The sequence below is a fragment of the Silurus meridionalis genome, chromosome 26 (genome assembly GCF_014805685.1).
Source record: "Silurus meridionalis isolate SWU-2019-XX chromosome 26, ASM1480568v1, whole genome shotgun sequence".
Lineage (NCBI taxonomy): Eukaryota > Metazoa > Chordata > Actinopteri > Siluriformes > Siluridae > Silurus > Silurus meridionalis.
The window spans coordinates 2,584,506-2,599,540 of record NC_060909.1 but is presented as its reverse complement, the minus strand read 5'-3'; the positions used below and the strand labels follow the sequence as shown (position 1 = coordinate 2,599,540).

Genomic DNA, 15,035 nt, shown 5'->3' with positions numbered 1-15,035 from the left:
TAAATAAATAAATAAATAAATAAATAAAAAAGGTCAATCTGATGCAATTAAAGGCTCTTGAGGCATCAGTTGAAGCTGGTGTCTGGGTTCAGTGATTTAATTTTATAGACAAAGGCTTACTATAACAATAGAAGTCAATATAGTGCTCGCTGGGGTTGTAGTTTACGTTGCTCGAGAGAGCACATAAGCGTATGACTATATTTTGCTCTGCATGTTTTATGTGATTTTTGACCTGTTCAGATGGTGGTAATAGCAGTTTACGCAGACGTGCATCATTTACGGTTTGACTCAAGCAGATTGCGCACATGCATGTTATGCATGTAAGAAAGTAATGAAAGCGCCGCTACTCGTATTTATGTTATTTTAAATACCAACTCGTTCCCCCACCTCAGAGGGAATATATCATAACCCCCACTCTGTGGAACAAGCCATTAATCTTCTGTAGCTCTTTACACAGCCAATGAGAGATTCATGCTTAATATATCATGACGTACCACCTGGAAATCTCTGTGTGGGGCCACGGATCTGTTGCGATGCCACGCCTTTTTACATGCATTAGATGCGAGAGCTTTTTTTTCCCTTTACACCCTCTCGCAGAAATGCTGCAATGCGTCGGACGGCTCCAAGACTGGGTCAGTGTAACGGCGACAGCCGCTAGCTCACCGTCCCCATGGCAACAGCCGGCAGAATGGCTTACAGGATCTATGCCATGTTGTTTTTCTATCACAAGCATTGATTTCTGCTTCTCAAAGCCGTTTTTAGAATTGCAGCCTTGAAAATAAAATGACACAACAATAATAATAATATTATTAATAATAATAATAATAATAATATGTATCGCTTGCATTTTATTTGAAATGTACCTCCTGTCTTGTATACAGTATATTCTACCTCTTTCATACTTATCTCCTGTTTATATACCTCCTTCAGGCATTTCTGCAATTGTAATTTGTTCATTTCTAACCCCCTTTTTGTAGGACAAAGGATTCTGCAATACAAGAGCAATGTCCTTGAGACAGTTGTATTAGTGAATCCATCTGTGGACAACATTTCAATAGAGGTAATAGCGGTTTCTACAAATCATTCATTTCTCTACCTGATGCTCACATTTCTCTGTATGTATTATTATGGCATAACATTATAACATTATAACATTATGAGCTTTGAAGTGAAGAACACTGATTATCTCTTAATCATGGCACCTGTTAGTGGGTGAATATATTTATTAGGCAGCAAATTAACATTTTGATCTCAAAGTTGATGTTAGAAGCAGGAAAAATGGGCAAGCGTAAGGATTTGAGTGAGTTTGACGAGGGCCAAATTGTGACGTCTAGACGACTGGGTCTGAGCATCTCCAAAACTGCAGCTCTTGTGGACTGTTTCCGGTCTGCAGTGGTTAATATCTATTAAAAGTGCTCCAAGGAAGGAACAGTGGTGAAACGGCGACAGGCTCACGGGAGGACAAGACTCATTGATGCACGTGAGAGGCGAAGGCTGGTCTGTGTGGTCCGATCCAACAGACGAGCTCCTGTAGCTCAAACTGCTGAAGAAGTTCATGCTGTTAATACTCGACAGGGTCACGACTGATTTAGCAGGAAAAGGGGACCAACACAATATTACGCAGGTGGTCATATTGTTATGCCTGATCGGTGTATATATGTAAATAAAATATATTTTTTTGTCCTCAACCAGATCCGAACGCTCCTCTGTGACTCATCTGAACACAAGTTATTGGTCCTGAGTGGTCAGAGCACTGAACAAGGGGGTGACCTCATCGTGAACGGTGGAGTGTTTGACTGGAAGAACTTCTCCGACATCATCACAAATCAAAGAGTAAGGCATTAAGTTTAATTCAGTAACGATTGCTTAATCAAGGCCACACTCACACTTCTTATTGAAACATATGCATCAAGCAAGAAATCAAATTGTAATGCAATTTATCTTTCACATTTTTTTCAGATTAAGAACTTCTTGAGCCAGTCAGGTCCAGGTGAGCGAGCGTGTCTGACTGTGTGTTGTGAAGACGAGGGGGCCTGGAGCTCCCTAAAGCTCAAGCAGGAGCAGGACATTCTGGATTACAGATTAAACCCTGACCCTGTGCTGCCCGAGATGGAGGGTGTTACAGAGTTTACAGATTACGTCTCTGAGACTGTAGACATTGCTTCTCCGTTTGAGCTCCTAGAGCCACCTAGCTCGGGGGGATTTCTGAAGTTGTCGAAGCCCTGCTGCTATATCTTCCCTGGAGGCAGGGGTGACTCTGCCCTGTTTGCAGTCAATGGCTTTAACATTTTGATCGACGGTGGTTCAGACCAGAAATCTTGCTTCTGGAAACTGGTGCGGCACTTGGATCGGATTGATTCGGTTCTGCTTACCCACATTGGAGCTGACAATCTCCCTGGGATAAACGGACTGTTGAGGAGAAAGATCGCAGAGCAAGAGGAAGACCATTCTCAAGGCTCAAATGCCTATGGAGAATGGATGAAAAACCTGCTTTCACCTGAGCTTGGTGTGGTTTTCTTTAATGTCCCGGACAAGCTAAAGACATCTGAATCGACTTTGAAAGTTAAACGGAGCATCGAGGAGGCATCTCTTACATTGCAGTACCTCACTAAATTAGGTATTAAACCTGAGCCCTTGAATCGAGTTGTTAGCAACACAATCGAGCCTGTAACCCTTTTCCACAAATTGGGTGTTGGCAGATTAGACATGTACGTTCTAAATCCAGTCAAGGACAGTAAAGAAATGCAATTTTTCATGCAGAAGTGGGCAGGCAACAGTAAAGCCAAGACCGGTATCATGATGGCCAACGGAAAAGAGGGAGAAATTTCTGTGCCCTACCTTACATCAGTAACCGCACTTGTTGTCTGGGTTCCAGCCAGCCCTACCGAAAAGATCGTGAGGGTATTGTTTCCTGGAAATGCACCACAAAACAAAATCTTTGAGGGACTGGAAAAGCTAAGGCATCTTGACTTCTTGCGTTATCCGGTCGCTACTCAAAAAGACATATCATCCGGAGGGCCCCCTTCAACAGTTAAACAAACCAAACTTAAGCCGAGGACTGACAGCAAGGAAAGCCTTAAGTCTTCACCCAAATTACTTGCTACTACCAAAGCAAGCAAGAAAGAGGCGAACGAGGACATCGAATCAAAAAGTGACTCGGTAAAAGAAACGAAAACAGAAAAGAAGCCGAGTAAATTGCAAGAGAGTATAAAACCCACTAAACCAGTGAAAGCCAGCACAGATACAACCATTACAGTAAAGCAGGAGAAAAAGAAGTTAAGAGAGAGATCCCCTAAGAAACATGTCAAGTCATCCAAAACAGAGGAAAAGAAAGATAAAGAAAAGAAACAGATAAAGAAAGAAAAGAAAGATTCCGTTAAGAAAGATGACAACAAAGAATCCAAACTGAAGGAAGTAAGTAAGCCGGAATTAAGGAAGATCACCAAACCTGACTTAAAACCCTTTACCCCCGAGGTCAAAAAGACTCTTAACAAAGCGAAGGTTCAGGCCAAACCAAAGGCTGAAAAAACTAAAGCGATTAAAGAGCGAGAGAACAGACCTGCTGCAAAACAGGTTTCAAAAGAGATACAGGAAAATGACAGATCCCTGGTATCCTCCCCAGAAGATCTCACCAAGGATTTTGAGGCACTGAGACAAGAGGAACTTTCTGAGCTTGCAAATAGCAAAGCGCTTTCAAATCTGGAAAATACAGCTCTCCCGGACGCACACATTGTGTCTCCAGATGAAGGAATACCCACTACTGACAACGAGACAGAATCACCTCATGAGGAAAAACACATGTATGGAGAGGAAAAGGCAGACAAATCTCTAATCAAAACTGCAGACAAATTTGAGGATGAGGGCGCTGCTACAGAGGATGACTATGAAGAAGAATACAACACCGAAACCAAAATAACTCCAGATCTTACGGAGAAGGCGGAGGACGAAAAACGCATGGACATCCAGACGGACAAAGAACTTGAAAAGAAACATAAAAAGAGCGACAGCGAGGAAGAAGAGGATGTTATAGAAAAAGCCGAGCTGGAAGAAGCAGAGGATATAGTTCATGAGGAAGAGTTGATATATAAAACCGAGGGGCCCAAAAAGGAATACATTAGTAAAGACTGCGACACCAAGCATATGGACACTAAAATTATCAAACCTGCAGGAGCCACCGAACACATCTTGTTCATACAAGATGAAACCATCCCTGGATATTCAGAGACCGAACAGACCATATCTGATGAGGAGATCCACGAAGAGCCTGAGGACAGGATCCATCATCTCCACTATGATGATGTCTCTGTCCCTGATCAACCTGACTCTGTCTTCCATGGCATGAAAGACATAAAACCCCCAGCAATATCTGTTGCCCAAGACTTAACAACAAAGATGAGCCAGGCTCCAGTTTTATCTACATATTCCGCAAATATTATTGCAGCACCATTGGCTGAAGAAGAACATATATCCTCAGCCACCTCCATTACAGAATACGATAAATTATCCTCTTTCGCAGCGTCGGTTACTGAAGATCAGTCTATTGCATCTGTCACAGCACCTCCGACCGAGGAACTAGGGAAAAACTCGTTACTCCTGGACAACGCGAACAGTGCACAGTCGTCCAGTCGCACCGAAGGAAAGGAATATCTGCATTCGGCTGGTACAATCTCTCCAACCTCGTCTTTGGAAGAAGACAAATGCTTCAAATCACCCCCTTCAGAAGAGTGCCAACCCACAGTTCCAGAAATAGAGACTACTCTCAAAAAACCCACCACTCAACCACATGAAGAAGATGATGATGACGAAGAAGAGGAAGAGGACCAGACACCCAATGTTGACATGCCTCTCGGAAAACTTCATGAGAGTTATGCATCTGCCACTGTGAAAGAACAGCTTGATAAAAGCCCCATCTCGATGGTAACTCTTTCCTCTTTGGAAACCCCTTGCATCACACAAGAAAAGGATGAGAAAGTTTCTCCAGATGTGCCCAAAACAGATGCTGCTGGGAAAACACTGTCTTTTGCACCCTGTGTCTTAGGCACCCCAGAAGCGAGTGGGGCTTCAGAACCTTCAGAGAGATGTCTAAGTCCAGATGATAGCACCATGAGGATGGCGTCACCTACACAGTCAGGCCCTACCAGCATTGGCTATTCACCTACCGAGGAAAAGGCACCAAAGTCTTTATCAATTGAGAAAGAAGACAGAATGGAAAAAGGCACGTACGACGTTCAAATTTTGACTAAACATGAAACAGACGGTGACGCAAACAAAAAGATGATTAAAATCATAGATGAAGGCGACCCAGACAAAATTGGTTTCTCAAGCACAAGGGCAACATTTGATGATTCGGAAGACGAAGAAGATGATGTTGAAGACGAAGTAGAAGAGGAAGAAGATTATTTGGGGAAGGTAGATTTTAAGATCTGTCTTAAAACAAAATACAAAGAAGAGAGGGAGAGCACATTTCTTGATGAAGATGACACCTGTGAACAAGCGTTTAAGGATGATAAGCTCATTAAACACGAGAAAGAGGAAACAGAGAAGAAAGATCAACTGCCAGACATGACCTATATGGAAAAAGAAGGCAAGGTGCTGAGCTCTGAAGAGGAGGAAGAGAGTGAAGACGAGGAATGCACTTACTCGAGCATAAAAGGGCCTCAGGACAAGTTGGACTCTGTGCCAGGAGCCTACAGCAAAAAAGACATGACGTTCTCAGAGTTCTCAGAGAGACACGACTCTGAGACTGCAGTGACTTCCAAAAATGGTGATAAAAGCGTTCACTTTAACTTGTACTCCTTCCCGGAGTCTGAAAAAGATGCTAAAGAAGACCATATGAGAGAGATAAGGCAGGATACACCATATGTTGGGAAGAGTTTTACTTATTCTGATGTATATGACAGTAAATCCAGTTCAGTGGATTCATACTCTCCTAATTTACCAAAAGACTGTGCTGAAAAGTCGGATGATCGTATTGACTCTGTGAAGGATATAGAGAAAAAGGATTCCTTTATTGAAACGACAAAAATGTCTGATTTTGATGAGTCTCCTCAAGTAAAAGACATGCCATCATTATCAGCATCATATGGTGAAAGCAAAACATCTATGGAATCGAATGTTGGATACATTTCAGGTGAAAAATCTACCGATACAATCCTTGATGTTAAATCGGAGACCAAGACATCATCTCATTCATTCTCACCAGAAAAAGACCTATTTTCCATCCAGTTTGAGCAGTCTACTGGAAAGACAATAGGTGAAACTCTGTCAAGTGATCATGAAGATGACTTTGCTACTTCTGGCTATTTGGCTGCAAAAAACAGCACCTCTGCGGCAGCTCAGTCTTTCAGTGAGATGGCGAGAGCAAGTGCGCTAGACATGAAGATGTTAGCACACGGAGAGGATGACGACGACGAAGAAGAAGAGGAGACCGACGAAGATGATGACGATGATGATCTTTACAGGAGACATGTCAGTGACATTGACATGGAAAAAGAAAAAGGAAAAGACTTGTTGTCTGGTGCCACCAACATAGTACCTCCGGAGTTCAAGGAGGAAAAGAAGGACACCTCACAGGACTATAGGTCAGGATGTGTCAGCTCTGACATGCCCCCAGTTCCTCCTCCTTTCGATCTGTCAAAGGGTCAAACAAATGCTGAGGAACATTTTGAAACAGGTAAAAAGGAAGCAGCATCACCATTTGCTGGCAGCCACATGACGGAATCACATGAGGGACATGAATATTCTTTTGATGAGGTGAAAAAATCTGTCCTCTCCAGCCACCCAGAGCACAAAGATGATAGTTATGGTCAGTCTTTTTTCCCTATGTCCACAAAGCCAAGCGAGGACAAATATCACCATAATGACAAAGACCTTGAGTTTGAAAAGCAAAAATCACCAGATGTTTTAGCGAAAAAAACAACAGACACCATTTCACCAGGCTTCAGCTATACAACTACATCAGCCACTGCATACTCCTCCTCATCCTCCTATAGTCATTCATCCTCTGCTTCTGCCTCTCTCTCTACAAGTCGTCAGTTCGGAGATGAACTAGAAACCCCTGCCAGCGTTGGATACGAGTATTCACCTTTTAAAGATGAGCAGTCACCTGTAATAGATTCACTATTCTCCAGTTCTGGTGGGCTGGTTAAAGATGACTATTTGGAAGTGTCAGAGAAAGTGACACCTGCCACCATAACAGCGGAATCCACATCCAGCCTAGCAAGGTTTTCACCGCTATCACCTTTTGAGGAGATCAAGTCGGTGACTTCGCATTCAGTGGATAAAAGAGAAGAACTTCTCAGATCTTCCAGTAGTGTTTTGGAAAAAGGCCCGCAGGGTTCCTGCTTTTACAAGCCAGATTGGGGGGCAGATACAGGCCTGCAGGCTGAATATGGGGCTACAGGACCTTACAATCCTCTTTCAGAGTCTACTGAGAAAGACATGATGAAAAAAGATCTGTTCGGTGCTTCCTTATCACCTCATGCTGATTTACCCGTGAAACAATATTACGAAGACACCGAGAGCAGTGAAGAGGAGGAAGGCTACATTTGTGAGTCTGAACAGGACAAACTGCACTTCCAACTATCTCCTTTTACAGCTGAAGTGGACAAGAAAGATGATCATTTTTCGGTGTCTTCTGCCAGTAAAGTGGGCACATTTCCAGATGTGCTTATTCATGCTTCTTCAAAACCGGATACTGCAAATGGTCCTGCAGAGGTCACCATGGCAGCTCCAGAGGCCTTTGCTGATGTCAGCAAGGTTACATCAAAAACCGAACTGAAAAGCGAGCAATTTGAAGCCTGCAAAAAAAAGAACCCGTTCGAATGGGAAATGAAGCAGCAAAGAGGCGTCTACCCAGGAGAATCGCCCCCTCATTATCGTCACGAGGATGAGTATGAGGAAGAACAGGAAAAGGAGCCTGATCATCCGCCTCGTCCTCTTTCCCTTTCATCTGCCGATCAGTCTTTCCCATCTTCCTTCTATAAAGAAGATTCAAGCAGGCAAGATGATTTCGATCATCCTTCCAATTCAGACATGGGTGCCAGCTCCTTCTCTTCATCCCCAGCCTACTCTTCCTCTGAGTACAAACAGAGAAAGGGAGACACCTCGCCATCTTTTATCAATCCAAGCATTTGCCAGCTGTCCAGTGATGAAGAAGCTGATGAACAAAACAGCCAGGATGCAGATCAGCAACACCCTGCAGGCAAGAAACGATCCTACAACCAGCCACTTCATGGGTCCTACAGAGAGGACAGTGAATCATATCGCCTCTCTGGAGCCATGGCTGCAGGAACTGGCTTAGCTGGAGAGGACACACCTCCGACCTCAGTAAGCGAATCTCTGCCCTCACAGACAGACTCGGACGTTCCACCAGGAACAGAGGATTGTCCCTCTATCACAGCAGAAGCCAATGCAGAATCGGATGAGGATGCCGATTACCTCCCTGTAGACAAATCATCTGGAGCCTACAGTGGAAAGCACTCCTCATCCCGCTCTGAGAAAAGTCATGATCCCCTGCCCTCACCGATGATGGATCCAACCCCTTACCCACCTCGGCCTGATGTCTGCATGGTAGACCCCGATGCTATGTCCAGCCTCACCGACAAACCTTTAAAGAAAGATTCGAAAGCGAAGAGCCTTCGCAAAGTAAGTAAGTCGAGGTCGCCAGCCAGGAAAGCCGATGCCATTTGTAAGAGGTCTCCGTCAAAGGAATCTTCTCCACGTACCACCTCGCTGAAGAAGAAGGACCTGGAAGATGACCTGTCCAAGTCAAGTCACAACACGGGCAAGGGCCTAGTCAACGGAATTAAAACTATTTCAGGTATGTATGTGGATAGAATAGATGTTTGAAGACACATCTTAATGATGGTAATTGGACAATAAAGGTAAAGGTATTGGACGCTTGTCCGATATTTGCATTGCAAGGCGTCCTCACGATGTGATTTTTCATTGTTCATACACTTGTTTCTATCAGGCTCAAATCCTCCAAAATCCAGTTCAGCCGTGCCCTCTGCTTCTCCCATCTTTGTGGACTTGGCCTACATTCCCAACCACTGCAGTGCTAAAAATGTCGACCAGGAGTTCTTCAAACGTGTTCGCTCTGCCTATTATGTAGTGAGCGGGAACGACTCCAGCAGCGGAGAGCCTAGCCGTGTGGTCCTGGATGCACTGCTGGAGGGAAAAGCACAATGGGGCTCTAATCTCCAGGTACTCGTACATCTTTACGAGTCTCAGTTTGTAAAGACACCTAAAAGCGTCCTTTACAGTTTTTTCTCAGTTGCTTTAAAGCATTTTTCAAAATCATTCTTAATTTTTGCAAAGCAGTAAGTGCATTTCTCAAAACAATTTGTACAAACAGCACAACACAGATTGCTTGCAAAAGGCTGCACTTTTCTCAAAAACATTTCTTTTCTTTCATCTCAAAAGTAAGTATTTGGGTCAATGAGCATTTCATCGCCATCAGGTCCTTTTGTCATTGTTAACAAACAAGATCGTCGAAATGTTGTCAGTGTGACGGCGCACGGTTTCGGTGTTTCTTGATTCCTTGACAGAATATGACAACTAGTTTACCCAATTTGCATTCAATTAACTGATGCTGAGATGTTTTGGGGATTAAGACTATTCAGGTGAGAACCAGATTAAAATTTTGATTATCATGAAACAGCAGACAATTGTACACAATCGATTAAATGAAGATACCAAAGTGTTCGCAATCTATTTAAAGCAACACATTTTTATTCTAATTTTTTTTGTATATTTTAGTATGTGCACTACAGGATGTGGAGGTTTGAGAATTTCATCTGAGAAACGTTGCAAAGCAACTGAGAAAAACTGTAATATGTGTACTTTTAATGTCGAGGAAACATGCATCACCAATAATACCAATTCATCTAGGGTTCTTGGAGTGTAGTCAATGATTCAGGAACAAAATAAACTTCCATCAGCTGATGATGACTTAAACACGTCCCTCTGCTCTGGTTTAGGTGACGCTGATTCCTACACATGACACCGAAGTGATGAGGGAGTGGTATCAGCAGACCCATGAGAAGCAACAGGAGCTGAATATCATGGTGCTGGCTAGCAGCAGCACAGTTGTGATGCAGGATGAATCATTCCCCGCTTGTAAGATCGAGTTCTAAATCTGGCACGGCTCCCAGGTTCACACTTTTACAGTTCTACGCCTTATTTCTTCAGTGTTAAAAAAACTCCCTCAGATAACATTGTGCATAGTCGGTCAGTATCTCTCTCTCTCTCTCTCTCTCTCTCTCTCTCTCTCTCTCTCGTACAACATTCCCTAACCTGAACGAGGATGGTATCATCCGGAAAGACTCGGAAAAGGATGTGCCTTTGATGTTTGGATTTTTAATTTTCTCCCTTTAACGAAGAAAGAAACACGTACGATCTTTCCCATTTATATAGTTTTTCCTGGCGTGTCGAATGGCATCCATTTTTTTTCATTTCAAGCTCGTTTGAAGTTTCCCATTATTGTTTCTCTTTTCATTTCCGCACGTATCGTTCTTCTGCACGCACCTATATGTTCTCGGTTCTCATGATCATACACACACACACACACACACACACACACACACACACACACACACACACAATACACACGAAATCACTATCAACCAGATTCATTTATTATTCTTCAGAAAGCGATATTTTACTATCATTCAAAACAACGCTTTATATAACGCTTAAATACTTTAAAATATTAAAATAAATACTTTATATTAACGCTTTAGTTTGTCCTGGTCAGAATGACAAAACCGCAACATATTTCTGCATATTTTAACGCTGAGAAACGCGATTTTTCTTACTTTATTTTCATCATTTCCGCCTCTGTATCTAAGCGCATAGAGAAGACCAACCTGACCGATAATAGGAGACACGATCGATCTGACGTTCTTCTCCGTCTTAGCGTAAAAATCGAAGAATTAGATTATATGTAGGATAAGTCTGTGTTTTCTGTGGACCATTCGTTTGTGCGGTGTGTGCTGTCGAAGTGGAGCTAAACACAACAAAAAAATACCCTTTACATGTATATTTTGACAATTGCAGATGAAATGTATCAGCACCTTATAATGATTTCTTCCTTTTCGTTTTTTAATTTTTTTTAATTTTTGCTTTATGTAATGCTTTGTAAATATAGAAAAATTGGGGAAAGAATCTAAAAGTCTAAGCCAAAGCAATAGAAAAAAGAAAAAAAAAAAGATTGTGAATGTTGCGTTGCTGGAGCGCCGGTATGAGTCTGTGAAATGCTCCAGATTGGGGTGTGAATGCTACGGGGATAAGGTTATGTGTTCCCTGCACAAGTGTGGGTGGAATTAACGACTATGAATAACCGGCATCTTTTTCCCAGGAGTTAATACAGAACCATCTTAGTTTGGGGAGTTGATAAGCACATTGTGGATCGGTTTCTTTTATTATTGAGCCGAAATATTTCAACCTTATTGAATAATAACCCCAAATTAGTCGATATTAGTAATTTTGATGCGTCTTGAACAGAGGTGATTTTAAACCACGGTGAAAAATAGAGTTTGAGGGTTGAGCGGAAATAGAGGATCTGGCAGCTTTAAGGATTTTCAGCTCCCTGCAGTGACTACAGCGAACAAACATGGAGGACACCGACTCCCAACACACACACACACACATTAAGGCTAACGTCTGCGCTAATCGAGAAAAACATGCTCCACGTCCACAATATCGTTTTCGAACGTTTCCCAAAGGTTGCTCACCCTCACTGAAACTTCTGAAAACGTGTTTACGGATGGACCTGCGTCATTTCCGCCTGCCGTTTATTTACTTTCCAGCAATATTTGAAACGCCCCCGTTTTTGAAAAGCCTCTATTTTCCCTGCGGTTTAATAATAATTTCTTTAAAAATAAAATGTGGTTTCAAATTGATCCACTTCGGAGAGCATGTTTAAAAAGCTACGTTTTCGTCTATTAAAAACGCGTCTCGGTGTGGACGGAAAACTAAAATGGAGAGAAAAATGTGTTTTTAAACGAAAATGTAGTAGTCTTTCCTGGTGCATTGTCACTTGCTGATCGCTACAACTATTTACATTCATGACATTTGGCAGACGCAATTATTCTCATTATAAAGGTCCAACAGGGACTTGAACTAGTGGTGGGATTTTAACTCACAACCTTCCGATCAAAAATGTCAAACATCTTACTTTCCTATTTCACAATTTTGACTTTCCTGTCGTTTTGGATCTGTTTTTCCAGTGTGCTAATCACTCATAACATGACATCTGGGCTGTAGTAGTATGAGGACCAGTGTGTTTTGTTTGTTGGAAATTGGAGTTTGTGTCCTCCATGTTTGTTTGCTGTAGCAACTGCAGGGAGCTGGAGGGTCGACCTGGATTAGAGCTGACAGGATTCCCATTTTGAGAGCGAATTTGAGATCAAGTTTGCATGTATATTAATAATAATAACAGAGGGAAAAAAAGTTTCTCGAACAGTTTGAATTAGTGGGATTCAATTCAGCATAGTATCATTTTTGCAGGAAATGTGGCTCTCTGTATCTCTGTATCATGTGAAAATGTCATGATGGAAGAAAAAATAGTTTTGGTCACTAATCAGTGAGATTTGTTCATTTAAAACAACCAAATGTACATTTTTATTTACTTTACTTATTTGGAATCCAAAAATGATAGCCAGCTGTTTTTTTTAAACCGTATCTTTATCTATTATCATTCATGTTTACAACAACTTTTTAGCTGCTCGGTATTGATTTCCAAGTGCTACATACGAAGACGTTTTCTCGCTACCAGAGGGTGAAGACGGACACGTACAAGGAAAATTTAGCGAAAACAAAAATGCTCTTGTGTATCTGACTGCCAGATCATGTGACCAGATCACTGATCAAATTTTATATTCGAGGTTTTTAAGTGGTGACCATTCTTTTTATTTTTTTCTCGCGAGTTAATGAACAACGTAACAAACTAAATAAAACGTGAACTCATCGATGTGCTGTGTAAAAAAAAAAAAAAAAAAAAAATGTACCTTCTTTAGATGCATTTTGAATAATTCACATCTTGACAGTAATAGATGATTAGAATTCAGCTTTCCATTCAGCCTGGCTAGATTCTGCATGTGATCTTCAATTTAAACGTGTATGTTCAATGACATTAAATACAGTACTATTTTAAAATATATATATATATATATATATATATATATATATATATATATATATATATATATATATATCAAAATGTCTCAATGGTCTCTATGGCACATATATAACTGGGCCACGCTCTCGTTGAACTCTGTGCGGTGTTTAAAAAGAACATACTGTGTGCTTTTTCGTTTTTTTCCCCCTCGAGGTAAATTTATCCGATTACGTTTCGACGTTTTCTCTTTTGCTCTTTTATTTCGATGTGCAATATTGTGTTTCGTCGAGATCTCTCTAAATGTAGAATATCGACAGATTTGTTGTAAAAGGGTCAACCTGGTGATCACCAATAAAATACAGTCGTTGAAAAATTTTCCATGGCCTCTGCGACATTGAATGTGTAGCAAAAGTATTGGGACACCTGACCCTTCAAGCCACATTTCTTTCTTCTACGAACTGATACCATACAATTAGAGGCACACAATTGTACAGTATTTGGATGAAGGATTCATTTGAACTAGGAGACCCAAACATGTCCCAGCATGATATTACCCCTGTGCACAAAGCCAGCTGGATGAAGATTGGAGTGGAAGATCTCCTTTTATAGAGCTCTAACGCTACCCTGGTGAGCAGTGAATGTGAACACTAACTGCACCCCAGACCTCCTCACCTCACCTACATCAGTACCTGACTTTACTAACACCCTTGTGGCTGAATGAGCACAAATCTCCACAAAATCTAGTGGAACATCTTCCCAGACATGTGGAAGTTATTATGAGTGAAGGGGAACTAAATAAGGAACGATATGTTAAAAAAAAAAAGCACACACCAATCTTATGGTCAGGTGTCCACAAACTTTTGTAATTTCTGCAAGCACAATGAAAAAGGACTGTTGAAGACACTGATATTAACGTTTAGAAAAAGAAAAAAAAAAAAAAAGACACCGAAGCTGGAAGAAAATTCAATTTGCACAACTGTCAAATCAAATGCTGGTAATCAATCCTATTTTATATACGAGATGATGGAAAATGTCACCTGGAGCCGCATATTATTATGCGGAAATATCGCATACATTCGGTTATATGAATGGTGTGAGATGTTCATTACTATCCAGCATTTAATAAACCAGGAACGCCACGATTGTCAGAAAAAAAAAAGACAAACAAGACCACAGCCAGGGAAAAAACATCTACCAAACTATAGATAATGATGATACGTTGTGCTATTATTCTGTACCTATTTATAAGCACAGCTCCCACCTACTACAAAATCTCAGTTGGCAAAGACTGAATACAAAGGACTTCAAGAGTACTATCTGGGTTACTGGATCGCTGTTATTCATCCGAACCCATCACCCCAACCAACCCCCCTCCCACCATCCTACAGAACATGAATAAGGAGAAACAAAGTGGTTGTGTGTGGGTGCAAATTCAGTGCTGGGTACCAAGAACAGAGCCTCGCTGTTCCGTGAACAACAACATTTTTGGTTGGCAGCTGCTGATACGATTGACACAGATGGGATTTGTTTGTATCAGGGGTGAACTGGGAACAAATATCAGCCTGGAAATTTTCTTTAAAAGTAAAAAAAATATATATACAACCCCAATTCCAAAAAAGTTGGGACACTGAGTGCTGCTAACAAGCCCGGATGGTCCCTCTCCTCTTTATTCCGGAGGACGTGGTATCCATGGTTTCCAAAAAGAAATAAAAATTTCAATTCGTCTGACCACAGAACTGTTTTACATTTTGCCTCAGTACATTTTAAATGAGCTTTGGCCCAGACGGCAGCGTTTCTGGATCATGTTCACGCATGCCCTCTTCTTTGCATGATCGAGATTTACCCTGCATTTGTGGATGACATGGAAAACTGTGTTCACAGACACTGATTTCTGCAGGTGTTAATGAGCGTA

At 41.6% G+C, this 15,035-nt stretch overlaps 1 protein-coding gene across 2 annotated transcripts in view; it reads left to right on the top strand.

Annotated features, from left to right (window-relative positions):
* map1aa (microtubule-associated protein 1Aa) overlaps positions 1 to 13,498 on the top strand; it is a 32,210-nt gene extending 18,712 nt beyond the window's left edge. For both annotated transcript variants that reach the window (XM_046840607.1, XM_046840608.1), the window contains 5 exons: positions 978 to 1,060; positions 1,693 to 1,833; positions 1,960 to 8,821; positions 8,975 to 9,207; positions 9,984 to 13,498. In XM_046840607.1, the coding sequence (XP_046696563.1) occupies positions 978 to 1,060; positions 1,693 to 1,833; positions 1,960 to 8,821; positions 8,975 to 9,207; positions 9,984 to 10,139 (7,475 nt within the window). In that variant the 3' untranslated portion in view covers positions 10,140 to 13,498. The remainder of the gene's footprint in view (positions 1 to 977; positions 1,061 to 1,692; positions 1,834 to 1,959; positions 8,822 to 8,974; positions 9,208 to 9,983) is intronic.
* The last annotated feature ends 1,537 nt before the right edge of the window (positions 13,499 to 15,035 follow it).